The 27,455-nt window shown below is 45.4% G+C and overlaps 1 protein-coding gene across 1 annotated transcript in view; it reads right to left on the bottom strand.

Annotated features, from left to right (window-relative positions):
- Nucleotides 1-7,154: 7,154 nt before the first annotated feature.
- LOC149356803 (nose resistant to fluoxetine protein 6-like) overlaps nt 7,155-27,455 on the bottom strand; it is a 128,147-nt gene continuing 107,846 nt past the window's right edge. The window contains exons 7-15 of the mRNA XM_089584334.1: nt 23,413-23,592; nt 23,023-23,116; nt 22,385-22,504; nt 22,064-22,232; nt 18,171-18,250; nt 15,784-15,906; nt 14,815-14,935; nt 10,253-10,591; nt 7,155-7,466 (exon numbers count right to left, since the gene is read on the bottom strand). Of these exons, the coding sequence (XP_089440460.1) occupies nt 7,275-7,466; nt 10,253-10,591; nt 14,815-14,935; nt 15,784-15,906; nt 18,171-18,250; nt 22,064-22,232; nt 22,385-22,504; nt 23,023-23,116; nt 23,413-23,592 (1,418 nt within the window). The 3' untranslated portion in view covers nt 7,155-7,274. The remainder of the gene's footprint in view (nt 7,467-10,252; nt 10,592-14,814; nt 14,936-15,783; nt 15,907-18,170; nt 18,251-22,063; nt 22,233-22,384; nt 22,505-23,022; nt 23,117-23,412; nt 23,593-27,455) is intronic.

Here is a 27,455-nt window from a genome sequence, read left to right as displayed (position 1 = left end):
CTCGCAGGAAGCTCTGCGTGCCTTCCATGAAAGAGCCCTCCCTTTCCCTACTCGATCGGCCTTAGATGCCGCCCTCTTAGCATTAAGCCCACGACCGGTGACCCTTCGGTGGATCCCTGGTCACATGGGCATCCCCGGCAATGAGCTGGCTCACCAGCTTGCCTGCGAAACTATACACCGGGCGCCGGGGATCCCATGGACGAGCCCACCGACGGAGCAGGCGGTGAGGGCTTACAAACGTACTGTCGACGAATACTACGCGCAGCAAAAATTGGATTTAGCTGATTTACCACCACCGCACCCATCCTTATCGATCCGTGAAGCTCGCATTCTTCGCCGAATACAGTTTAATCTCCTACATACACCAGCCAAACTTTACCTATACCGGTACACTTCCACATCTCAGTGCCCAAACTGTCCACACACATATGCAGACATAGAACACTGCCTTACACAGTGCCACGCAGCCTTCCATTCCCCTGCTATCATTTCCCCCCACCCCCACCGTGGCCCATCTGGCTCGCCTCCCTGGATCTGAGACTGCAACGTGCCCTCGTCGCCTTGGCCCAGGATGTACTGAACGCCTAACAGAAAGGATGTTCGAATAAAAATGTCACACCACCACCACCACCAATTTACACTATTTAGGTTGCACTGCTCGCAGACATGGAGCATTAATTTCCTGTTACAATCTGTGTATCCATCTAGGTACTCGATTTGGCCATTCACGTCCCCGAATAGAATAATATTGGCAACGTCTCCAAAGTGTTTTATCTCCGCAGTGAGACACTTCAATACATCATTGTTTCCTTGCCTACATTTGCAAATAAACTACCCTAGCCATGCCCTCCTACCGGCAGTAGTTCCTGGTATCTAGACATGTTCTTCGCCGGTTAAATTTCATCATAATAATCAGCCTAACTACGCCCACTGCTGGACAAAGGCCTCTCCCGTGTCTCTCCAACTAACCCTGTCCTTTGGCAGTGGCGGCTACCGTATCCGTGCAAACTTCTTAATCACATCCGCCCATCTAACTTTCTGTCGCCCCCTGCTACTCTTGCCTTCTCTTGGAATCCACTCCGTTGCCCTTAAGGACCAGCGGTTATCTTCCCTTTGTATAACATGCCCTGCCCAAGCCCATTTCTTCCTCTTGATTTCGACTACGATGTCCTTACCGCGCGTTTGTTTCCTCACCAACTCTGCCCGCTTCCAAACCCTTAACGTTATATCTATCATTTTTCTTTCCATAACACGCTGCGTTGTCCATAACTCAAGATGAACCATCTTAGTTAGCCTCCACGTTTCTGCCCCGTAGGTGTGTACCGGTAAGACACAGCTGTTGTATACGGTTCTCTTGAGTGATATTGGTAGACTGCCATTCATGATCTGAGATAACCTGCCATATGCACTCCACCCCATTCTTAACCTTCTAGTTATTTCCCTCTCATGATCCGGATCAGCGGCCACTACCTGCCTTGCCCAAGCCCATTTCTTCCTCTTGATTTCGACTAGGATGTCATTAAAGGGACTATGCAATAAATTAATTGAGATTACGTAAAGCAGACGGGAGATAGGCATTCCATCACTCATCACCCCAGCGCAAGAATTTTTGAGCTAGCATCAATAAGAACGAAGTTATAGACGATTAAAAATTACGCTCCTCCATTCCCCCTCAACTCGTACACGCGGGGCACCAGAAAACAAAAAGAAAACAGCTCTGGGACTGGGCCCCGCCCATGAATACGTCATTCGCTGACGTTCGGTTTGCGACTTCCGTTTGTCGTACCCGGCACCCCAACAGCAGTGTCGGCAGCGTTTCTCCGGTCTCTCTTTGCCTTCCTGGATTGCGGCGCGCGTCGGATTTCTTTGCTTGTAACTGTGACAAAGGCACTCCGAGTGGCTCCCGAACTCCCTACAGAAAGAGGCGGCAGAGGTACGAGGGGGTACCCAAAAGAAACCGGACTTATTTTTGTTTTAACTTATTTGGTCACATTTTCAGCACAGACCTTTAATATCCTTCAAAGTACTCTCCACTTACAATAATACGTTTGATCGAATCTTTCATTCCATTTTCAAAACATTTTTTAAATTCATCTTTTGTGATGCTTGACAGTCCCTCCGTCGTTTTTTTATTCACCTCAGCAACATCAGCGAAACGCTTTCCATTCACCTGTCCTTTCATTTTACGAAACAAAGAAAGCAGCACGTGGCAAGGTCGGGTGAGTATGAGGGTTGAGGAACAGAGGTCATGCCATTTTTGGTCCGAATGTGTCGTAGAGACAGGGCTGTGTGAGCAGGGGCATTGCCATGGTGAAAAAACCAGTCACCCGTCTGCCACAAATCAGGCCGCTTCCACCGAACGCTGTTGCCCAATCTTTTCAAAACATCCAAGCAGAAAACCTGGTTAACTGTCTGACCCTGCGGAACAAATTCTGAATGGACGACTCCTCTCACTTCGAAAAACAAACCAGCATTGTTTCGAGGTTTGGTTTCACCTGACGAGCTTTCTTGAGGCGAGATGAATTTGAAGTTTTCCATTGGCATGATTGTTGCTTTGTTCATGATTTAATTCAGGAACACTTTAGTTGTCCCCATAGCATCGTCCTTGAACGTCTTTCTGAATATTTCAAGAGTTTCCGTTCCACTGTTTCCGAGAAAAAATCACAATTTCACCGGCGCATGCTGTTCACGAACATCAGCCATTGCAAAAACGACACTCACACAAAACAGTCGTCACTGTAAAACTCTGCCTAAACTAGTCTGACCTCCTTCAGCGACGGCACTCGGCTTACTGACTCTGAAATGTTCGGTCTATGCGCTCTTAGCGGAAAAACGCGCTACCACAGTAGCTGTGTCGATTCAAAAAGTTAGTCCGGTTTCTTTTGGGTACCCCCTCGTAAATTGAAACCATATGCGCGAAGGCAATGCCCTGGTTCGCGTTTACCCGAGGGGGTCACGTGGCGGCACGAACAGACGATTTTTACGGCTACCGTACGCGTACCCGCCGTGACGTCGTGGCTGCCGTGGCTCCAGCGAATGACAGCGTGTGGTGGCCTGCCGACGTCACGGGACTAGTGACGTCTATTTTCGCGATTTTAGTTTCTAAATTAGTCACTACGAACACACCAATCAGCCCGCAAATTTTGAAAAGCATGGCTTTTAAAACTTCATAATAAATTGCTGGCTCATCTCCGAAGACTCATACTTGGTGTGAATGCTTCTTAGTATAATTTGTAAGCACTGAATCCATTTTCAAGCGAGTTTTAATTCGTTGCATAGTCCCTTTAACCCGCGTTTGTTTCCTCAGCCACTCTGCCCGCTTTTCAGCTTTTCTTTAGCCTCCACGTTTCTGCCCCGTAGGTGAGTACCGGCAAGACATAGCTGTTGTATGCTTTTCTCTTGAGGAATATAGGTAAACTGCCATTCATGATCTGAGAGAAACTGCTATATGCGCTCCACTCCATTCTTAGCCTTCTCGTTATTTCCTTCTCATGATCCGGATCAGCGGCCACTACCTGCTCTAAGTGGACGTATTCCCTTACCACTTCCAGCACCTCGCTACGAATTGTGAACTGCTGTTTCCTTCCGAGGCTGTTGGACATTACTTTGGTTTTCTGCATGTTAATTTTGAGACCTATTGTTCTTCTGTGCCTGTCAAATTCATTGATCTTGCTTTGCACCTCATCTCCTGAGTGGCATACCAAGGTAATGTCACCAATGAATCAGAGATTATTTATTTACTTATTATCAATACATCAAATGCCCCAGAAATGGAGTATTACATGAGGGATAAGAAATTCTTTTACTAAGGTATTCTTGATTAACACTTTTCCTCAACAGTACCGATTCCAGGCCTCTCAATGCCTCCTGTAAATTGATCGTGTCTTCCTGTTTGACAGCCTTCCCTATTGGAATTTCATTGCTAATTTTCCACAGCGTGTTCCGCAGTTAAGTGCCCGCCGTAAAATGCACTTTCAGGTACGCGCTTTGAGGTACGTGGGGTGTTGAGAGAGAGATGTGGGCTACATACGTTAGCGCTGACAACGTTGTGGCAGACACGCGGCACTGCAGCAATAGGCCGCCGCGTTCCCTGGGTGAGAAAACTCTCGCGATCAACCATTAACTTCCACCTGCCTGGGTAGCAGGGTGGGCGCGCTGCCTATCCAGTGTCCGGAACGCACTGAACCTTACAGACACCAACCCGCGTATAGTTATCCAATAGGCCATAACTTTCGCCCTCTAACCAGGTTCAAGAGTAGTTGAACCGTCGCTAATATTTATTCAAGAGAGTACCCCAAAGAAATATGACACAACAATTCTGCCGACCAAATGCCATTTCTGTGCGAAATTTCAGCTCGAACAATCCACCGGGTGAGCTGTCAGAAGCGTTCTACGCCACGCGTTTAATTGCGGACCAGTCTGCACAAGACTATAGTAGTTGAGCAGCCGTTAAGATGTCGTCCGGTATTTTTATATCAGGCTCTTCAATACCGTGATACCGCAAGGCCTTCATAATTGCTGATATTTCGACTGAGTCGAGCACGTTCTGGTAATCTATGAAGGCTGTTTACAAGGGTTGATTTTGCTTGATTGATAGCGTCAGTATGGTTTGTTGTCATGCATCATTTACAAAAGCATGCCTGATCCTTTCGTTGACTCAAGTCAGGTTTTCCTGACTCTATTAGTTATTACCTTTGTAAGTACCTTACAGCTAATGGACAGTAAGCTGACTGGTCTGTAATTTTTCAAGTCCTAGAAGTCTCCTTTTTTAGGGATTAAGATGATATTAGCCTTCTTCCAAGCTTCTCGCACGCTGGGCGCCATAAGACATTGCGTATATAGGGTGGTTAGATTCTCTAGCGCAATTTCGCCTCCATCCTCCAACAGATCTGCTGTTACCTGGCACTCAGCAACTGTTTTTCCCCTTTGCATTGATCCTAGGGCTTTCTTGCTGTTCCGTTACTGGCGGGATGTCCCAATGCTGTACGTTTCTGCCCCTCACATTTACGTCCCGATTACACTGCCTACTGTAAAGACTTGTGTAAAGCTCTTCGGCTTATTTAAGTAGATTATTAATGTAGCTAATGACTTTGCGCTCTTTGTCTCTTAAAGCATAGAAATGATTTTTGCCTATGCTTAATTTGCTTTTCGCCGATTTTGGGCTATCCGTTCTTTAGAGCATGTTCGATTCTCTCCATATGAAATTTGCTTACGTTAGTTACCTCGCATTTATTGATTAAGTTTGATATATCTGGTAGTTATATTCAGTCTGGGGGGTAAGAGGCTTTCATACTTCAGCGTTTCTGTCAGGTTATCATTCATTGCTTGAATACTAAGGTCGTCTTCCTCAGTTAAAGCCGAATGTCTGTTCTGCAGCGATATCCTGAATTCCTCTACTTTCGCTCTTAGCGCTAACTCAGTTCCAGGCTTCCGCCTAACTGGTTTCTTCTGTTCCCTCTTCATTTTTAGATAATTCTAGGCCTTACCATCCTATGGACGTTACATCGCACCTTTCCGTGGGCGTCTACATCATGCACGATACCAGGGTGATGTCTTGAATACGTACACGAGAAAGGCTATGTACTGATTCATACTTTAAACTGCGCGAAAAAAACAAGTTGGGTGGGGTGGGAAAGTCTTTGTCCAGAGGGGGAGTGTGCATAGGCTCTAGAGTTGCGCCCATTTTGAGTGACATTTTCTTAAGTAGAATGGATCAAGAACTGGCGGAAGATCTTGTTGATCTTGCAGGAAAGGTATTCCGTTATGTGGATGATTTTTTGGTTTTCCCGCTATCGAGGTCTCCCAGGGTGGTTCCGGACGTCGTCAGAATTTTCAGGGAAAGGGCGAGGGCTTGAAGTTCACCTTTGAACTACCAAGCCTGAGTACTCTTCAGTTCCTAGAGCTGAGTATCGAGTGCCTTGAAAAAGGAGTATGTTGGGAGTACCACCCCAGGACGACAAAACCACTCCTTAACTAGGGTACTCCTTAACTCAGGGTACTCAAAACGGATTAATGCTGGCATAGCGACCTCCTGTATGAAAGCTTCCCTGGAAAAATCCTGTCAGCGTAAGGTTCAGGCCAGCTTCCAAGGACAAATAAAGAGGTTGAAGGAAGCCGGCTATCCTGAGCTTGTTCTCGGCCAGATCACTGAAAGGATCTTAGCCGAGACAGGCAGGGTGGGTGGTGTTCAAAAAGAGAGCAAGAAAGGACGAATTGTAGGGATTCCATACGTTCACGGAATTTCGCACCGGATAAAAAAAGGGGGGGCTAGATACGGAGCAACCGTCATTTTCACCGCAAGGAATAAGCTGGCGGGGATCTGTAGCGCTGTACGCAACAAGCTTGAGCCAGAGGCCAACAGAAGGAAGGGTGGATGAACGATAGCGCATAGGAAAGAAAACAGGTTCACGGATTGTGACACGGGGGTGGTTTATGAAGTCCCCCTCAAGTGTGGTAGGTGATTGGCCAGACGGGTCGGTGTATTAATGAGCGGATGGCGGAGCACCGCAGGTCTTTGAAGGGCGCTGTCTCGTCTAACCTTGCTTTGCACTCCAGGAATTGCCATGGATGCTTTCCACATGTGAATAAGACCAGAAATCTTATTCAGACACCGCGACCAAATATGCAGGGAGATATAGAAGCATATCTCATCAAGAAAAAAGGAGACGCATGCGTCGCTTCGCCTTCCGTCGGCCTGCTAGATGAGGAGATACCTTTCCTACGCAATTTTCTTAGCACAAGTAGGCAGTAAGCAACGTTGGCCTGACCGGATGCTACCTGTTGGTTTTATTCCTTGTTTTGTGTTTTGTTTTGTATGAATGAATTGACAGTGCACGCGCCAAAGTTTGTGATTGTGTTGCGTTTGTTTCTATGCGTCTATGCCCTGGGTTATTTTTAGAGCTTTTATAAGCACCTGTTCCTGAAATAAAAATTTAGTTGGTAGTCTGCGCTCGTGTCGTGCCTTCTACCTTTGTGTCCGTGTTTTCTTCGCGCAGTTTAAAGTATGAATCCCCACCAACTCGCCCAGTTTTCCGTCCTTATTAACTATGTACTGAGCACGGTAATTGTCAGATAAAGCTCGCTGATTCAACTCTTGATATTCGCAGCTAAACAACAGACAGCTTTTTTTTTATTAGTAATCAGAACTGCTACAATGAGCCGCCCTCGGTGCTTGTTTATTTCAGAAAGGAACTGAAGCACACGGCAACGGTAACAATTGAGTATTTCACTGCAACTGAAAGCTTCAGAGCACACGTCTTTGCCAGGTGCGGACGTCAACTGAACTTGGAGGCGGCACCCTTGTCCTGTAGAGCCATGTCCATGGAGTCCATCGACTCGCAAACGGAGTCCACCTCGTCCCTCTGAGAACACTGTTCACCGAGCCGAACGAACGGCGCTTCGAGAAGGAGGTGCACTGGCACGCTGACTATGATGCACGCCATTATGTTCCAAAGGAGCTCTTCCATCTGCAAGAAATAAGAAGAACGTAGGTCGGCGTCAAGGAAAATGATGCAAGGAACAGGCGCCACCTGCCCCAGAGATTCGGTTAATGATCTGTGGCTCCGACTCAGCTTGGAGGGAGCGGCCCTTTCACTGACTGTAGCCGCCTGTCAGCACTTGTTACCTCCCTGCGGCACTGCGTGCAAAGTTTGCTGCAACTTGAGGAGGTAGGAGAGCTGAGCGCAAGGTTGTGCAGTCTTCGGCGTACTTAACAACGACACGGAATGGAACGATGCTGCTCCGTCTGCTTGCTCTGTATGTATGCACAGCCCCAATGGCGGATCTAATGCTCTTCCAGTCACGCAGCCCATTTAATGTATAATAATTTAATTATATATTCAATCTTCATATGGTTAAGGATGGAAAATTGTATGTAGCAATGATAATAATCACAAGCTTAACCAAAGCCAACGCTCGGCACTTGCTAGTGTCACGTGGCACAGCATTGGCGTTTCGTTGAAAGAACTCGTTTTTTACATACCCAGCTTTACTGCTGCTATATTTTCGGGTCGTGTATGTGCGACATGTAATTTCCCGGTGAGTCCTCTTCCGAACCACACTGTGGCTTTTAAGAGACGCTATAGTGGAGGGGACCGCATTAATTTCCATATTACTTTGAGGAGCGCCACATGACAGCAATGTGCCGTTGGTTTCACCTAGATGCGGTTTCCCACTTTTTTATTAAATTCTTGGTTCAGGTCACGCGAAACACTCTGTGTAGAGCATACACCGATTCTCTCAGCGCACTCACAGCACTATAGAACCCAGGTACGCAGTGACACCATTACTTCGGGATATAATACATATTATAACAAGGCTCACAGCACATAAACGTAAAATTGTGCTGGGTCCCATGCCGTGATGGAAGTGATTGCGACGAGATTTTGCAGCACAGGCTCGCAACAAGGATGCTGAAAAACAAATGTGTCCCGTAAATATTGCATGAAACACTGCAACCATAGCGATAAATGGCAGTCTACATAAAACAATGGATAAAATAGACTACGCCTGGTGAAGCTCTTGTTAGTGAATGGAAATCGTGTGCACATCTGAAATGTGATCCTATGCAGTGTCCGCATGGGACCCAACGCACCTTACGCATAACTTATTGTTGTTGCCACCGTTAGCACCACGCAGGGTGAAGAAGGCAAGCGCAGCAGGTGCTTTAAAACAAAAAGTTAGGAGTGCTGTATGGGCTTTTTTGCAAGGTATGGTGAGCGTTCTTTTCTTTTGTTCCGTACTTTCTCCCAAGTCCCCGAACGGGTGAGATGCGTTTCCAGATTCAGCGCAGAGGCTCATGGGAAAGTCGTCTGCTACAGCTACTTCCGGTTCCAAATTTCTCCCCCTGATCGCTTGCTTCACGGCAGTCGCTGTATTAATTCGCTTCTTACAATAATTTATTTCCACTGCAACACCGCTGATTGTATTGCATCATCGCAAGACCAACTAGACGTCGACTCTGTTCTGCTTCGTAGCATGTTTTCGCATGAAGTACAACCAAAATAATGTGAACGGTCCGATGCTTTCTATGCGTATGCAGTGCGATGTGTTGAGACGCGCGGTGCGCACGGTTGCATGTATGGATAGTCTGCTAGCCCACTGGCAGCTTTTACACGCTTTGAGCCAGCTAGATCTATTATTTGCTAAACTATGCAAGCTCAGCCTTCGTTGCCTTCGTGGTGCAGCAAAAAAAAACGCGCTAAACTAGTTCAATCGAACACATAGGCCGCAGCACTATAATAGATTGGAATAACTTGCCATTACACATTGCTACTGAGGTTAACCTACAATCATTTCAGCAATCGTTAAAGCAAACCATGTACTAACAGATTTGGTATTTTTGTTGTATTATGTGCATTTGCTAAGTATCTTATTCTGCATTGTTTGTTGTGTTATTTGTGTGCATTACTAGTTTTAATTCATTATTACGTGTATTTTGTTCAAATGCCTGTGCCATATTTTTATGCTTGTATTGCCCCCCCCCCCCCCCTATGTAATACCCTCGCGCGAGGGCCCTTAGGGGTATTGTAAATAAATAAGTAAATAAATAAAATAAATAGGCGACTGCCGTGCATACACAGAGCAGCTAGTCTACGCTCGCAATACTATAACCACGCGAAAACACTCGTACCTTTTGTAATTGTCATTTTCTGCGCTCAGGACGCGTTCATACACAGCATGCGCTGATCTTACGGTGATGCTATGCAATACGCAATTTCGCAGCACAAATAGATTAGTGAATAAAAGATGCACGAATGCAGGGAAATAGCTATACAGAAGGCAGTGCGTGGAAGAATTTGGAACCGGAAGTAGCTGGCAGACGATTTTTTCATGGTTGTTTGCATTAACTTCGGAAACGCCCCTCACCTATAGTGAAATTCGGTTGGAAGCCGAACACAATACGCATCATTCGATTTGAAGGATAAAGTAAAGTTTGATTCGATATCACAAAACTTGCATATTTCCACAACCGTCCAAGTTAACGAAGAACTACCTCGGCCGTGCTAAATAATGCGCCAGAAAAGTAACGTAAGTGCTCAGGAAATTGTGTAAAATGGCGTTGCATTCTTTTTCTCAGTGGTGAGGGTTCAGGTTAAGGCTGCGAAATTTTATGTAGCAATAATAATAATCACAAGCTTCACCAAAGCCAACGTCCCGCACCTGCTAGTGTCACGTGGCATCATTCGAGGGGCAGCCGCCAAAATTTACTGGGCAATTGTACTGCCAGCGGAGGGACATGCATGGAGCTTACCGCCAACTTGACTGTGTAGAAGATGACGCCACGCGTCGTTCCGTTGAAGTAGAAGATGAGGAACGGATGCAGAATGTAGATGGCGAAGCACAGCCTGCTGATGGGTAGCCAGCCAGGCCAGGTGAGAAATACCCTGATCACTCCTCCGCTTCCCCAGGCGCAGGCCAGCGCCATGTAGGCAACGGCCGCCGAGAACAAGACCCGGTGGAAGGCATCGTAGATGGCGTACTCGGCGCCGCCGGGCCTCATGTGGCGACCCTCCTTGTTCCAGAACCAGGGAATGTGGGTGATGGCCACTATGGTCACCAGGGACAACATCCACCCAGCTAATGCGGCCCACTGAAAGGACAGGCACTTGTGACCACTAGTGGCGGGACTCATCACCTAATTGGTTCATCGGCTGGCTTTCGCCTGCACTCTTGTCGCAATGAATTAGTCAACAAATCGCTTCATTTCACGTCATTTTTTACATAGGCTAAATGGTAATACAGCCTGACCGGGCCTTTGACCCCATTCACTTTTTGCTGCACTTTCCATTACAAATACAATACAAGCGTGCGCATTTTGAGCAGAAATTGCCGTTGTCATTGGCACACCAGCCAGATAAAAACAGCATGCTACATCAGCTTACAGAATGAAAAGAAATAGGTCCAATGTTTAGGCGAATCCCCCGAGGTATAGTAGAAAAATAAATTAAGCAGCATTGCACAAATACACGCTTCATTAATAATTTAATGGCACAGCACTGCAGCACCTATCCTAAACGTGTCGCATGTGTCGAATAAAATATATACAGCACAATACAGTGCATGCAAAAACAAAGCTGCAAAATAGAAAGGTGACCAAAATGCCATGAAAACCCCCTGGAACAGGCAATATATTACATGCAATTGTTACAGGAAAAGCGGTGAAGATTTATTTATTTTATATACTGCAGGGCGGTGTTTTTACCCAAGCCGGAGGGCCTTATGTAAGCACACAAAAAATAATAAGGCCACAACGCGAGAAGTGAACACACAGAAAGCAACACAGTTCAGAAAAAATATTCAGCATTATGACAATGAAATTCAGTTAATAAAAGGCAACCTCAATTGCGTGACAAGATAGACCTTTTTGCAAGATAACACAATGAAGTAAGCACGCAAAATATGGCATTGTAAGTCTTTAACAGTGTCATCAATTTTAAAAATGCTAGGGGGCAGAGAATTCCTTTCTGTTACTGTATGTCGGAAAAGAACTATATCAAACTGTTCGAGCGAAAATTGGGGCTGAAGAATGTTGATGTTTATGTCGCGCTGTCCTCTCACTAAGGTTTTTACAGAATTTGGAAGCGTTAATTTAATAATTACGGAAAGACAGTTATGAATAAATGTAAGAGTCTAACTTTTCTCTCAAATTCCTACGTCGGTATGTTACTGAGCTCCAATCATTCTGAAAGAGAATTGAGGCGTTCGTATTTTCCAAAGCTAAATTTAACTGCATTTTTTTTAACCATTTTTATTTGCAGAATATTTTTTTAGAATATAATAACATAATATTATAGTATAACATTGTAATCTAGTAGCATAGCGTTACCGCAGACACTTGTTCGTTTTAATCTTTTCAGTGCTCGGTTTAATTAATTTCACGCGTAATCGAAGTTTATATTTCGTCGGTTTTCTTTACATTGTTGCGAATACATTTTTCTGAGCAGCAAGTGCATATTGCTATAAATTTATGCCATAGTAGAGACACATCATTTCCTTCAAAATCACTCAGGCAAAGGTCAAGATAACTAACTACACTTTCATCCCTGACACGCGAAAAAACCGCAAACAGACCATGCAGGTGGAGAGTTGTTGGGTTCTTGAACACTACATGAAAAATACATAATATTTTAATCGGAGAGGTCACTTTCCACCGAGACGGAATAAGTATCAGTGCATCGGCTAAAGAATACCAGGTCAGGTTAGAGGCACTAGTGCCCTAGAGCCGCCTGGGATTTGTGGCCATCTGTCGAAGGTTGTCACGCAACGTGGCATAAAATAAGTAATGCGTGTCATGGGCAGAACCAGAAAGAGGACAGTTATAATCTATAACTGGAGGTTGAAATTGAATCGCTAATAAGAATAACTTTATCATGACTCAATTTATTCAGCCCAGCCAGGAACAAACCAAACCAGGTGACCGGTAAGCCACAAACAACAATACAAGAATGGCACCAGCAGGAGAATTAAAAAGAAAACACTCGTCATCATCAAGTTGCGGTACATAGACAATGTGCTTCACCAAAAGAGCAACACCTCTTGATTGCCTCACGCAGCGGAACACGCTATACGAAGGAGAAAAAACACATGCATCATCTATTTCTTCTTTGAGCCAAGTTTAACAGGTTGCTAAGCGAATATATACCTCATATTAGAGCTTCAAGTTAGTTGCTTTCCATGTAGCATGAAGTTAGCTTTTAGATGGGAGCCCCTAGGGTCACGTGTGGATAGCCCATGTGGGAAGCATATGGGTTCTGCAGCTGGTGAACAGGCGGGCCCCTTGTTGGCTGCCCGCAGATCACCCCAATGGGATCCCATTACGAACCCACGAGGGAAGCCATGAGGCTGCCCTCACTCGGCCCACAATGCCGAATGGGACAGATGCGTGTCTGCAGGGGCTACCCCAATCTGAGCTTGGCTATATATTCCCCACAGCGGGCCGATGTTGGTTTGTTTGGGACTATCCGCATTGTCAAATGGAAACTCGATGCGCGTTCTGCAGGGGCCAGCATAATTTGAGTTTGTCCATTATTCTGAGCATCCCACCTAACGTTTAGTTCACACATTGCCACAACAATCAATGTTGGCAAAAGTTTATTTTACGATGACACGAAGGAGGCGGAGCACACAGACCGCACGTGGACTTGGAACCATAATGAAGCGCGGAAAGTCGGGGATAGTATAGAACGCATGGGTAAGGTGGGAGAGTTACCCGCGCGTATCGTCTGTTATTTTGCACAATTTACGTTAATGTGTGAGCGAAACACGGAATCGTTAATAGCTTAATTATTATGTGGATAACCTAGATATGAGAAACATGTGGGGCGGTATATTACAAAATAGATAATTAAAATAAGAGGGTACGCTATAGGATGGACGCACGACGGTGTGTTCAGTATTCAGCCCCAATACGGCTCATTTAGGACCCAATCGGGCATTGCATGAGCGGCCCCATTTAGGATGGCCGCGTTTCATTCCTCAGAGAACCCACATGTATGTTGCGTATGTCCCTCAAGTACATGCGTGCATGCGGGCACGCCAGCATTCCAGCCCTGCCGCACTGTAGAACTACAATGTAGAACTACTCAAATTTTCTTCCGGCAGCCACATCTGGGCAAGGCCACGTTTTTCTGCTTAAAGACCACGCTTGCGCGGCACTGCCACTAAGTAGTCAACAAGGAACCGGTGTCGGCAGCATGCGAACACGGCCGCTTTTCAGCCCCCTCCAGGTCCACGCGGGATCGAGAGCGCTTTTGAGCGGGCAGCCTCATTTGGGCTAGCCCAGGTTCTTCCGACATAAAGCCCACATCTGCGCTCCATATACCGCGAAGTACCCCGCAAGGACACATGTAGGCACCATGCGAGCATGCCTGCTTCCTTTTAGGGGTGGGAGCCGGCTAGCTCCGATTTTTTCTTCGTAAAGCCCACATTTGGGTTGAGCCTGCCCTCAAGTGCCCTCAAGTGCCCCCTAGAGGACCCATGTGGGCCGCATGCCGGAATTTTGGCTCAGTTAGCCCTTGAAAAAGTTAGAAAGTGTTAACCACGGTTTTACCCAAAGAACAAGTGATAGGGTTGTGGCAATGGCCCGGGCCAAATTTGGAAGCCGCCTTCGTGTCGGACACGGTCAGTTGTGGCTGGACATCGAGTTTGGTACAAATCGGCCACTACTAAACTTCAGGGGTGGGGGGGGCTAAACATTCCCCCCGCCAAATTTGAAGGTTCCCTCATGTGGGAACACTAAATTATGGTTGAACATCGATTTTGGTCCAAATCAGGCAAGGTGAAATTTCGGGCATGGATCTAATTTTTAGATGGGAAATCAATGCGAAGACACGGAATAGTGCTACTTAGAAGACGACAACAAGCAGGCAGTAGCGCCGGGCGGAGCAGGTGGCAGTTGATGAAGACGACGATCTGCAATGCGCAGCGCGAGGGTGTGGTACAGTTTAACACGAGGCGTTTTGGTCTGAGAAGGAGCGGCCGCCTGAATGGTTGTCGGTTCTTGACCCATGTATGTCTCCTGAAGGTTTGATGTGTTGGTGGAGTGCAGTGTGCGAAGACATGAGAATGTGTGTGCATTTCGTACGTGCCTACGTACGTAAAAAATTTGGTAGCTCAGCGGTATTGATTTCCGTGCAATAAAAGAAACTATTGCGACATCCTAGTTGTCTCCCGTTGCGTCCTGTGAAGCTGACTGCGCAAGCAATGCGCAAACAATTTCAGGGGCCCAACCTGTGTCTAACCGAAATCTCCAACTAAAGTGAGACACATGCTAGTAAACAACTCACTATATGTGCGTTGCTGCCCTTCACTCACCTTGTTAAGGCCCAGCCTTGGCTTGATAGCGAGCAGGTATCCAGTGATAAGGCCAATGCAGAACGGTCCTCCCCTCGTATAGAAATTGATTTCGATTGAGTCATGGTAGGCATGGCGAGAACTTAACAGGGCCAACAAAAGGAGAAAAAAAGGTCAGTCAGATGGCCTTACATATAAGAGTGATGGGCGTTAAACATCGCAGAAAGTCACTTTACCTTATGCGAGCTTAACTACAGAAGAGGGTTAAAAGACCTCTACGGAGTTGCATTTCAGCCGCGGCTATTTTAGGGCAAAACCACGCTTTAAGGTTTTGCTGTGCCTTTGGGCCGCTCGAATTGGAAATTATACAGTATACGCCACGTCCCTCGTGGCCAGAACAAAAAAAAACGAAACAAACATGTAGACTGATCCTACTCAGACGCATAGAAATCAATGCGATGCACTTGTTAGGGTGCCCGTATACTATGCCATAGAAAGGTGTTTTATTCAAGTTCCACAAAAATTTTGGCCATTTAATATCTGTCACCATAGGCAAGATGGAACTGGCGGCTTGTTGCAATGGTTGACTGCTCTTTTGACACGGGCTCCTCACCAAAAAGCAATGACGTCAGATATCAAGTATGGCTTCTCTACAGCTTCCAAATATACTTAAATATGTCATTTGTTACCTCTAAGTGATGCACACAACTGCGGAGTGCAATTTTTGTTGATAATACCAAATTTGCATGCATTTAACGCGGATCTACGTGTTACTGAATTTAATCACAGTGGATGACATCGTGAGAAGCTTGGAAAAGTTGGCGTGGAAGAGCCTCCTCTGGAGACTATATTAAGTGCCACTAGTGGCCTGGCGTACAGGTTGTGTATACTCAGGCGCTGAACCTGCATTAGTAGTGCCTCAACTAAAATGTACCAGAGCGTCAGAAACACTGGATTTCGTGGAACAGTAAGTTGAATGGCAGTAATTACCCTGTTCTGTATTCTCGGAGCAGCGCCGTGGGTCCAAGATCGTTGGCCTTGTTTATTATAAAAGTGGTTAGCGAGCAAGCAAAAATGCACACTCCAAGTCCCGCCATCGCAAACTTGGGCAACCTGCAACAAAAACCCATTTTTCATTGAATCTGGGACCTAAGCAAACGAAGGTACCACAGCACTTCTCTGTCGTGAAAGATAATCAGACGCCATACCTGCTGCCACAAGGCATTAATATCAATAGTTCAAATCATATTAGATTAGGCGCAATGCGATCCACTCACTCGAGCCGGTTCCTCAAAAAATCGCTGTAGGGGACGAACGTCTTTACGGAATATACCGTTCAGAAGGTGAAGTTTTCTTGCACCTCCGATGTTTCTGACGGACGTATGCATGTTGGCACGGTATTTATCTATTACTACAGGTAACGACCGTGGTGACTTCGCAATTATTTAGTGGACAATAATTTTTGGAATAAATTTGTTGATCAATTCTTCAAGTTTTCTTTTGAATAAAGACCAGTTGTCGTGAATCGCTGTTTGATGAATATTAGATTGAAAAAAGGATGGAAAGGCGCGAAGCTCATTGTTAACGTTAACATAATTTCGTTTATAGAGGAAAAGACTTTAATGGCGAAACATGCATGCATTACTTTGTGATCACTGACACCTGTAGATTACATGTGATGGAAGGAACGCATTCTGGACTATCAGTTCATAATAAATCCAGGGTGTCAGCGCAGTCTTAAGTTAAACAAAGACCTGCATCGCAAGGAATTCACCCTAAAGAAGCTGAGCACCAGCCAGGGGAAAGTTCGTATCCGGCGGCACTTAGGATTGAACCCCACACCTGCCTCATGCGAGGTGGATGCTCAAACGACTACGCCACCGTTGCAGTCGAGTTGCGGTTGCCGTGTCTGCTGGTCGCCGCTTCTTCGGGGCTCACACGAGACAAATACGGGGTACATGCTTGAAGTGCATAAATTAGCAGTTCGGTGAGCGATCGCACGTGTGGCCCTTATCGCACTAACGCGCGTGGTCCAGGATTGAACCCGGTGCCGCTGGCTCGTTAAGAAAATATGCGGCAAAAAAAGGGCAACAGTCATAGATTTCTTCTGCACACGCATTCGACGATGCCTTTACCTTGTAGCACGAGCTTGAAATGCGCCCTTAGCACAGCTGTCCCACTTGTTCACGCGTGCCCACGTGGCGATAGCAAAGGCAAGTACGAGCACAGGAGCTACAGAGGAATTGTGTGCCTTACAGGAGAGATATTAGATACCAAGAAGGAAGAAACAGTACCACCAGAACTGCGAAACTAGTACTGTCGGCGTAACTTTCATCCCAATATGCGGAGCTTCGCAATGTATCAAACTTTCGGCGCCAATCGTTACGGCGCGCATGAAATTTATGAAATAATGTGTCCCTGCGGAACTTCGCATAATTGGTTTCCCGTTCTTCTTTTTTGTTTTTCGCGGCTCCACGAGCGTTATGCTAACCGGCTTCCATTAGATGGCGAGACGCATCTGCTACACGGATCACTCAACTTCGTCTCTTGCCTTCGGCGCCAGGTGCCGCACGGAATAAAGAAAAGGCAGACCAGGAAGGAGTCGTTCTATGACAACTCAAGAGGCAGTGCCCTACTCCTTGAAGCTAATCAGTGTGTTGTAGAACTCGATTGTACAAAGCGACCTTTAACCAAGAAAATGACACATGTGCAGTGTGTGGCGGTACTAGAATGTGGCGGTATCCATCCGGAGTCGATGCACGTGCAGCCAATCTCCCCGAGGCCCTTCGGCTCATAGAGCGCGAAGGTCATGTGACTGACTCCGCGGTAGAAGTTAGCAAAAATCGATTGCAAGATTGGTGGCTCGAAAGCTCGGCTCGGCGACATGAGGTTACAAGTTCAGGATTAAAATTTGTATTTAAAGAAAATGGCGCCGTCTAACTTAACACCGTTATGTGCGACGGATTCCTTCGGAACTCTCCTGTTTTCCGTCCGTCCGTCTGTCTGTCCATTCACAGCGAATTGCCGGATACAAGTAGAAGAATGAAGCGGTACATGCCACTCAGAGGAGGTCCTCCAGCCAATTACGTCCACCGATTTTCATGACATTGTGGTTAAACCGTAGTTAACCCCCTGTCAAGCTAAATTTATCCCCTTTTAAGCTATAGTGACAGCGGATTAACCACAAATTAACCGCAACGTCAAAAAAATTTGTTGATGCCATTAGCTGGAGGGTGTCTTTTCGGGGCATTTGGAGGTTTGTTCTTGAGACGACTATAGTAGTGCTCGTTTCCTACGTTGCTCTGAAGGCTACAGTAGCCCGAACACACCAGAACTTGTTCATATCACTGCACAATCGCTCAACTAGGGCCACTTACCGTATTAATAGAAAGCCGATTGCAATACTGAAGACTAAGGCTTGAAAGACGAAGGCCAGGAGCCATGTGTGCGGCATGCACTGAAATAGGAAAGAAAAGAAATATCATACGAGGTAATCCGGACGATAAGCGCTAACTAGTGCACCTCATGCATTTTCGAAGTGTTGCACTTCTTTTCAATGCTGCTGCCATGCATGAGCGGGTGACGATTGTGGTTCGATTTTGTCAGGGTTGCTGCATGCTCAAACTTCCCATACCAACAAACCAAAAATTGTTGAAGAGCACAAGAGTATATGTCTAGTGTTACTTAAACTGGGATGCCGCACTGACCCTCTCCGCAAAAAACTGTTTTCCATCAGTCACGACACCATGCAACTCTACATTTTAAATATAAATTACAAATTTATTGCTGATTATTTTTCTCACCTTACCTACTGAACTTTAGTACGGGCCAGATTGACTAAAACAAACATAAATAACATAAATAAGCGCCGTGTGTTGTCTGTCTTTCTGTGTCCTCGTCTCTTTGCGCTACGTTTTTTACCTTTCAAATATGAACCAACAAGCCCAAGCATACACCCTTCTGATAAATAAGTCGATCAGCGGCTCTTCACTTTGAAAAACAAAACCCTCGGTGTAAAGTTTGTTCACAAATGACATCCCAAGAAGAGAGCAGCACCTCTTTGAATTACACAGTGAAGACGAAAGGCAGCTACAAAAGCGGCACTGATAATGTCGTCTGTGTGCGTGAATGTTCCCTCTGCCGCCTTCAGTATATTAAGCAAACTGCGATACCTTTTTCGCTGCGTTTTAATAACCACAAAGCTCATAGCCCCATCCTTCCCAACTTGCCCTTGTCCAAGCAGATAGGCATTCCCGGTCACTCATTCGATAAACTAAAAGCTATAGTTTATAAACCAGATTTCGATCACACCATGACCGGGAAGTCAGGTAATCGTGTGTGATCCATGAATTCAAAGCTGCTTTCATCAGGCATATACAAAAACATTGGGAAAAACCTGCCTATTATAATATCGTCCCTTTCGGCGAGATTGAAAAAATCAGTGGGGGCGTGATCGTGATTGGTGTCTTTCATTGAAGCGTGTGAAGACGGAGTCTTACAACAAGTGCATTATATGGTTCTGTAACACGCAATTTCATTTGTATTTGTTTACTTCTTTGTAATCGCTGCGCATTTCCCACCACTGTATGTCATTCTCTTCTTACATGCATTGTTTATTGCTTTTATACAGGGTGTCCAAGATAACATTAGCCAAGGGTTATAAAATACGAAATTTGAGGTAGGCCAGGGAAACCACTTACATACGTCTACCAACCGGCTTCCGCATCACAGATAATTTTTTGTTTTGCAATTAATTAATTAGCAATTAAGATTATTTTCCTAAATGCGTAAATATTGACTTTAGACAAAAAATGTGAATAGCAAAGTTGGAGAGCACTTTCTTAAAACCCCATTCCATTTATTTGCAATAAAGAAAGCCTGACGTGTATCTTTTTTTTGAGCTCCAAAGGAAGCCCGCGAAATGCAAAAAATCACGTGACTAGCGCATTCGTGCGCCACGATTGTGCTGCTCTCAATCCTGGCTTGAGTTAACGAAATCAGCTGCTGGTATGGCGCGACGACCATTCTCCGGCAGGCCGAAATGTCGCCGGTGGTTGCACCGTCACGCTTGCATTGCATATATATATATATATATATAAGATGGAGTCACCAGAAATTGAAAAACATAAGATTTAATTCACGACGTTTCGGCTGGAATTAAATCTTGTAATGTTTTTCAATTTCTGGTGACTTTATCTTATATTAATCAATCAGCTGCCCAGAAATAATTTTTGATATATATATATATATATATATATATATATATATATATATATATATATATATATATATATATATATATAGCAAAGTATACGCTTCGTTAAAGGAAACATATTTATTCGACTCGACGTTTCGATCGGAAGACCGACGTTACAAATAGTCACCTTTCTCACCGTGCGTCAATCTATATATATATATATATATATATATATATATAGATTGACGCACGGTCAAACCCTGACTATTTGTAACGTTTCGACTAGAGTCAGTCACAGACAACTAGACTAGAGTCACAAAGACAACAGCGGTTATATATATAGATGGTTTTTTCAACTTTGCGGCGTTTACCAATAGTAAGTTAGCAGCCAAACCAGTTTCTACATCAAAAATAATTGATTAGAAAGAAAAAAAATGGATCCCAAACCACGATCTCAGCATGTGGCGTGCGGTGCGCTAACAACCAAATCATCGTCATCAGCTCAACTATGCCCACTGTAGGACAAAGGACTCTCATATATCTCTCCAATTTTCCCTGTCATGTGCCAGTTGCGGCCACCCTACCCACGCATACTTCTGATCTCATCCGCCCCCTGCTATGCTTACCTTCCCCCAGAAACCAGTATCTTATCCTCAAGGACCATCCGTTATCTTGCCTTCGCATTGCATGGCCTGCCCAAGGTTAGTTCTTCCTCTTGATTTCTACTCGGATGTCATTAAGCCGTGCTTAATCCCTTACCCACTCCGCCCCTTCCCTCCCTCTTAAAGGGAAACTGCATAGGTTCTAGAAATCAACGAGCTTAATAGGGTCGAATGTGTGAAACTTGCAGGTAAAGCATGCGCAGGTAAAGCATGCGAAGTCTTTTTCGGCTAGCTCTCCAAATAGAGAAGTAATCGCCGATTAAAATCCGGAGGCCCTTCAAGCTTCTCCGCAGCGCACAACGCCAAGTGGGGAGCGCATGATGACGTCACCGAAGGTATCGCTACATTTCCAAAGCACAAACGACTGCTTCGAAGAAAAAAAACCAAAGTCACCGAAGGCGAACCCTGCCGAGAGTTGTTTGGCAGCGTCTAACGAGTCAGAGCAGGGTGTGGCTGACGACAGCGGTAATTTGAAATCATACCTTCCGTGACGTCACGCTGAATTTCTCTGCACTCCTTCGGTGCACTGAGGAGAAGCGCAAAATTCAATCGTCGATTACGTCACTATTTTAAATGCTAGTGCAAAAACACTTGGCATGCTTTACCTACAGCCTATAAAGATCTGAATCCTTGAACACCGCAAAATTCTAAAAAAGGGCTGCAGTTGCCCTTCAACGTTACACCCAACAATTTACTTTCCATAGCTCGCTGCGCTGTCCTTAAAGGCCAACTGCAGCACTTTTTTGAGCATTAGGCGATATTCAAGGATTCAAATCTATATAGGCTGTAGATAAAGCATGCCAAGTATTTTTGCACTAGCATTTAAAATAGTGACGTAATCGACGATTGAATTTTGGGCTTCTCCTCGATGCCACGGATTAGTGCAGAGAAACTCAGCGTGAGGTCACGAAAGGTATGATTTCAATTTACCGCTGTTGTCAGCCACACCCTGCCCTGACTCGTTAGACGCTGCCAAACAACTCTCGGGGGAGTACGCCTTCTGTGGCGTTAGTTTTTTTTCCTCAAAGCAGGTGTTTGTGCGTTGGAAATGTACCGATACATTCAATGACGTCATCATGCGCCCCCCTCATTTGGCGTTGTGCGCTGCGGAAAAGTTTGAAGGCGTCCGGATTTTAATCGGCGATTACTTCTCTATTTGGAGAGCTAGCCCAAAAAGACTTCGCATGCTTTACCTGTAAGTTTCACACATTGGACCCTCTTCAGCTCGTTGATTTCTAAAACCTATGTAGTTTCCTTTTAAGTTGAACCTTTTTTGTTAGCCTCCTCGCTTCTGCCCTATACGTGAGTACGAATAAAATACAGCTGCTATAAACATTCCTCTTGTTGCTGAGAGCACAACATCCAAATATATGATGCTGTATGTCTCTCTCCCGGTACCTTGCTGCCTTACCTGATCTTTTGTGGGTATGAAGTTATTGACGAAGAGCACATTCCACTGCCAGCTCCGATCGCACTGCGACAGGTACTTCTGGCTTTCGATGGCCCACGTGGGGCCACTTCCCAGGGTGGGGAACTTGGCATTGATCACTAGAATTAGTAGCATATACAACGGCAGCAACCTGAAATCGTAAAAGAAGATAAAAATTTCCCTCTCAGTTCTAAAATAAAGTTACAAGGCCTAGCGCATCTCACTGCGGTTCTACGCACACATGTTGCGTTACGCCAGCAGGTGACTACAAAGGGGAACGAATGGGAGAAAAAGGACGCATACCCGACGTAGAAGTACTTCGTGGCTGTGAAAGCGCATCGGAAGTATCTCCCTGCAGTACAGTCTTCCTGGCTTCCACAACGACGTACAACTCGCACAATGTTGTATGCTATGGACATGGCACTGCAAGATAAAAAGAATAAAGCGAGGCATGTTCACCGCTGCGAAGCTGTAACACACTGGGTGATGGAAAGTACCAGTAAAATTAGAAGCAGGGCAGCGTGAGTACTTTACCTTAACACGTGAACTTAAAGGACAGCATGTATTCGCGAAAAGCGCGCATAATCAGATTTACAAGCAGCCTCAGAAAGTTAACTACTGATTATCGAGGAGTGAAACATGATCAAACATGTACCATTCTTAACTTGATGTGGTTACTTTGATAAAACATCGCGTTTTGTCGGTACTACTGAGCAAACAGCATGCGCTTATCTGGAAAAGACGCGCTTACAGATGTTCTTTTATACAAATGGAGCCCCCTCAAAGATTTGGTTTGGTTTGGCTTGGGTTTAATGTCTCAAAGCGACCCTGGCTATGAGGGACGTCGTGGTGGAGGGCTTCAGATAATTTCGACCACCGGGGGTTCTTTAACGTGTACTGACATCGCACAGTACAGAGGCGATATTCAAAAGGATACTCACATGACTGTAGTGATGGCGTCGACTGCCAAGGAGTTATTTATGGCAAACTGAATCATGGGATCATTCAAAACCTCTCTCAGCGACTTTAGATTGCCTGCAAAGTATGCGACAAACAGGACGTTTGTGAAAAACCTCGTCGAACACAAGTGCGATAAACGCTGATATACTGCACGGTGAAAAAGTAATAAGAGGAATGGTAAGCATTTTGTATCAGCAGCAGGGCGCAACAAAAAGATGTGCGTAATGCTGGAGCAAATTAATTTCTGAATTGTCGCAGCGACGGAGTAACACTAGCGTCGGCTGCCGCATAGACAACAGGTGCGAAAGCGCCGCAGAAGCCGCATTGCATCTCGTAGGAAAGCATAAATAGTTGGCGTGAAGGAGCCGCACCCGACAGGTTGAAGGGCCGTAGGATGAGCGTGCTGCCGATGATGATCCAGACGAAGCTCATGGAGGTGATGCCCGCCATGGGCGCCAGTGTCGTGCTGCTCCTGCGGCCGCTCATCAGCATTCGGAAGTTGCGGTAGGCCGAGAACGCGCGCAGAACTTGTACGTAGTGGTTCTCCGCCCCTGCGAACGCGCACCGGAGGTCAGGCGACGTGTAGTGCCGTTGGCATCTGACACATACGGCGATCTCCCCAGACGAATCGTTTGCGGACCCGCTGGGTGACTGCATACATTTATTCCCGCTATGAGCTGCTGTATATTTGGCTCGAATGTCCCAGAGAGAATGTTCATCGCGAGGACAAAAAGTCTGGCGAGTTGGTGCAATTCCATAATTCTTAATGATGTTAATGAGTCGGAAATTTTTCTCAGGTGGCCACCTGACCGCGCAGCTCAAGACAGCCTACATATACAGTCTTTGCCAAAAGTAACCAGGCTGCACAGTTTGCTTCTCAGTCGTACATTAAAGCTGTCATGACAGCTCTCAAGCTCTAAATCTCTGTATGGTAAGGAGCACCCCTGTCCTCACCTTCGAAGAACCTTTTGATCTTTAGGGGAGCCGTCAGGGCTCTACTAAACGAATGAGAAGCAAACGATGCAGCCTGGTTACTTTTGGCAAAGACTGTACTATGAGAAAAAGAATTGTCCACGAAAGATGAAGACACTACGCAGCTTTTTCCATGCCTGATTCAGCTTTAAGCCTCTGCCAGCATGGTTCCAAAAAAGGGTTTTCTGCTATAGCATAACCAATCACGGCTATTGATAATTTCTCTACCACTCTAGATATATCGATCTGGAGAAGTAGATAGTTTTATTTAGTAAGGCGTTTGACAAATTGGATAGAAAAACATAGTTTGACAGGGTACGAAGTTTCGCATGGTAAATTGCTTATCAAGGTTATGATAAATGGAGTTCCTTCAGCCCTCACTCAAAAAGCCACTGTGAGTTTGTGGAGGTTGATGGCACTTGTTCCTCACCTCTTCTTGACTCCTCATGAGTTCCTTAAGGAGGCTACTTGGCCCCTTACTGAATGGTATAGTTTCTGACATGGATCCCAGTGTTATGATTACTCTCTTTGCTGACGACTGCATGCTACATAAACCGATCCGCTCACCTTGTGATCAAGCCTTCTTATATAATGCACTGAACGATGTTATGAACCGGAGCGACGACAGGGAATGGTGAATAAAGTCTATGAAACAGTAGATATGCGCACAGCGAGAGAGAAACGCAGGTTTACGTACTCTATTTCTGACGCTACATGCTACAAATTCTAACAATTCAATTCCATCACGCTGTATGTGAAAAGAAAATCAGGCCTCCTGAGGCGTAAACTAAAATGAACATACTTTCCGTCTGCCCAAATAGTAGCCAACGGAGCCCGTCCGCATCAGACGCCAAATTTCTCGATTGTTTTTTTTTCCTTCACTGGTAAATAGAAAATCTGTACTCTCACCTGCACCTTACGCCATATACTCTAACTCGGAAGACCCGACACAAAGCATAATTACACCTCGGCCTCATAGTTTGCAAGGATTAACCAATATATATATTCATATTTCCCGCGCACACTAATGGACTAGAACTGACTGCCTGAAGAGATTTTTGAAAATAAAAATTTTGAAAATTCCTTTAAAACAATCTGTAACAATGTGTTTATATGACCTGTCTGGCATTTTTTTCTATCTGGAATTCTGTATTTTGACCACTGACTGTGTGGTATTGAATTTTATGACTATTTTCTGGTTTCACCAAATTTTGATTCTGTCTAGCTTTTGCTCATCCTGCCTGGAGCGTGAGATGTGCAGTACTGTGTAATTAAAAAAAAACTAAATAAAAAAATCATTTTACCACACGTCTGATTTTATGCATTAGCAGAACGAGCTCAACGTTGCCCACTGTTTAAATGTGAAGAAGCGCGCAGAACAAGCAGTGTAGCTTGTTGGGCCAGTTGGTGTATGGTTACGGGAAAAAAAAACAGCAGGAAAGAGCGCGCTGACACGAAAATATTTTACTCGATGAAAAAGTTAAGTACAGTTGTGTTTCCAGCATCGTCCCGTCAACTCCCTGTGAACGCGTCCTTTTTTTGGTGTTTTTTTTTTTCAGGACAAGAAGGAGTTTTTGTACAGTGCACCTTGCTTAACCGCGCCATCACCTTCACCACTCTTATTTGAAAGCAAAGCCAAACACTGTATTTTACTTCGTTAGACGGAAGGAAATGCAATAATGAACGACAAGCACGTTTTTCGCTCACAACAGCACTGGCAAATCAGTAATTTTCCAATGGTAAGCTTTCAGGTTGTGCAGATTAGGATCAGATTAATCTAAAGCGAGAGCTTGCACCTTAAGCGATAGCACCTTAAGCCATGCTCCTTAAGCCAAGTCCATGCACCTTAAACGGTCAGTCTACTCACGGAGATGAGTGTATAAACAATAGCATATTCTGGTAGCCGGCCCCCCATAACGTCAATAACGAGGGAACTGTTCCTGGTTTAGGTAGGAATTTATGTTTTAATTTGGCGTTAAAAGTCGCGTAGACATGCATGGTGGCGACCCCAAACGTTGTTTTTGTTGGAGCAGGTGGTAGACTTTTTTTGTAGAAGCATAAGCGAATATTGTACGTACCGTTATTATGACCCAATATCAAAGAAACGTACAGTCGGGGACAAAAGTCTTCGGACCACGTGCTCCTCTAACGAAGCGTTAGCTCTGCTATTAGTCGGCGGCTGGAGACTTCACTTGTGGACGTAAAAGTTAAATTTTTGTTCTTTCATCTCCACAAGTGCGGTCTCCAGCCGCTGTCTGATAGTAGAGTTATAAGCTTCGCTTGAGGAACACATGGTCCGGAGACTTTTGTCCCCGACTGTACGTTTTGTTTACAGAGTTCTAGTTTTGTTCTAGTGAACTGTAGAAGGCGTACCGCTCGCTTTTTCTGTAAATCACATGAATATTTATAGTTTAACTTTGCTTAATCATATTTATAAAAGTGTTTTTGAAATAAGGAGGGCGTCACCGACGCCCCCGCTACGCATGCATTGGCGCTTCCGTGTCCATGTCTGCTATAAGGGCACGTTCACACTAGTCCAAAAATCTGGTGAGCGAAGCGGATTCCCTCGCCGCAAGAACTAGGACCTGTTGTCATCTATTGACGCCTAGGTGAGGTGGAACCGCCGCGCCGCTGCTGTTTCTCGCTTTTGCACACCATGTCGCCGCTCCCGGCGTACGCAGATACAGTGAGAAAAGAGCCTAAATTTGCGCTGTCTACGTACCATAAGCGTATGCGTGCTTACATATGCTAAGCCCAGGCGCATTCCCGCTTTTAGTTCAGCCTATGCCAGCAGAGACGCAAAAATAAACTCAGCTTATAGTGGCGCCCTCTGGTTGTCAGTAGAGTTACTGTGTATGCTACCAAAGGTAGCATAGTTGCGCGTAGGTCAGGCATCTTTCTTGTCAAGCAATTGAAGTTACCTCCGTTTCTGTACGCGACATGCCTAGCGCATCACCGATTGACCGTGGGCGCTTTTCCGAGGTTTTTAAACCAGTTTTTCGCTTGATCACAAACAAAGGACATCGAAACAGCTGACTGCGTAACCCAGTCAAAAAATATAGTCAAGGAAAAGCGCTGCTATTTCTATCGCGCGCCGTGAGCTGCGGACGCAGGCGATTCCCGCAGTCGCCTTCCCCGAACTATTTACCTAATAACTTAAGGGCAGACTCAGTATTCTAAATACGCCGTGCAAATGCAGCATTCATTCATCTTTGCGGCAACATTTAATCACCGGATCCACCTGCGTTAAAAAACCTGTTTATAGTCCCCTTTACTAAATCCGAAACTCCTGCAAAGAGTTATGAGTCGGAATTATAAAAAGGACAGTATAAAATTCAGAATACAGTTTACTTGAAATGGGATGAACGTTAGCATCTGAAGTAAATAATCAGATGCCTAAACATGTTTTCTATCGCTTGAAAGTTGTTTGCCATTCAGGTTT

Source organism: Amblyomma mixtum, chromosome 3, assembly GCF_055824585.1.
Source record: "Amblyomma mixtum isolate Tamu chromosome 3, ASM5582458v1, whole genome shotgun sequence".
In the NCBI taxonomy this organism is placed as follows: Eukaryota; Metazoa; Arthropoda; class Arachnida; order Ixodida; family Ixodidae; genus Amblyomma; species Amblyomma mixtum.
Note: the sequence above shows the minus strand (reverse complement) of the source record. Positions and strands in the feature narration are given on the sequence as shown.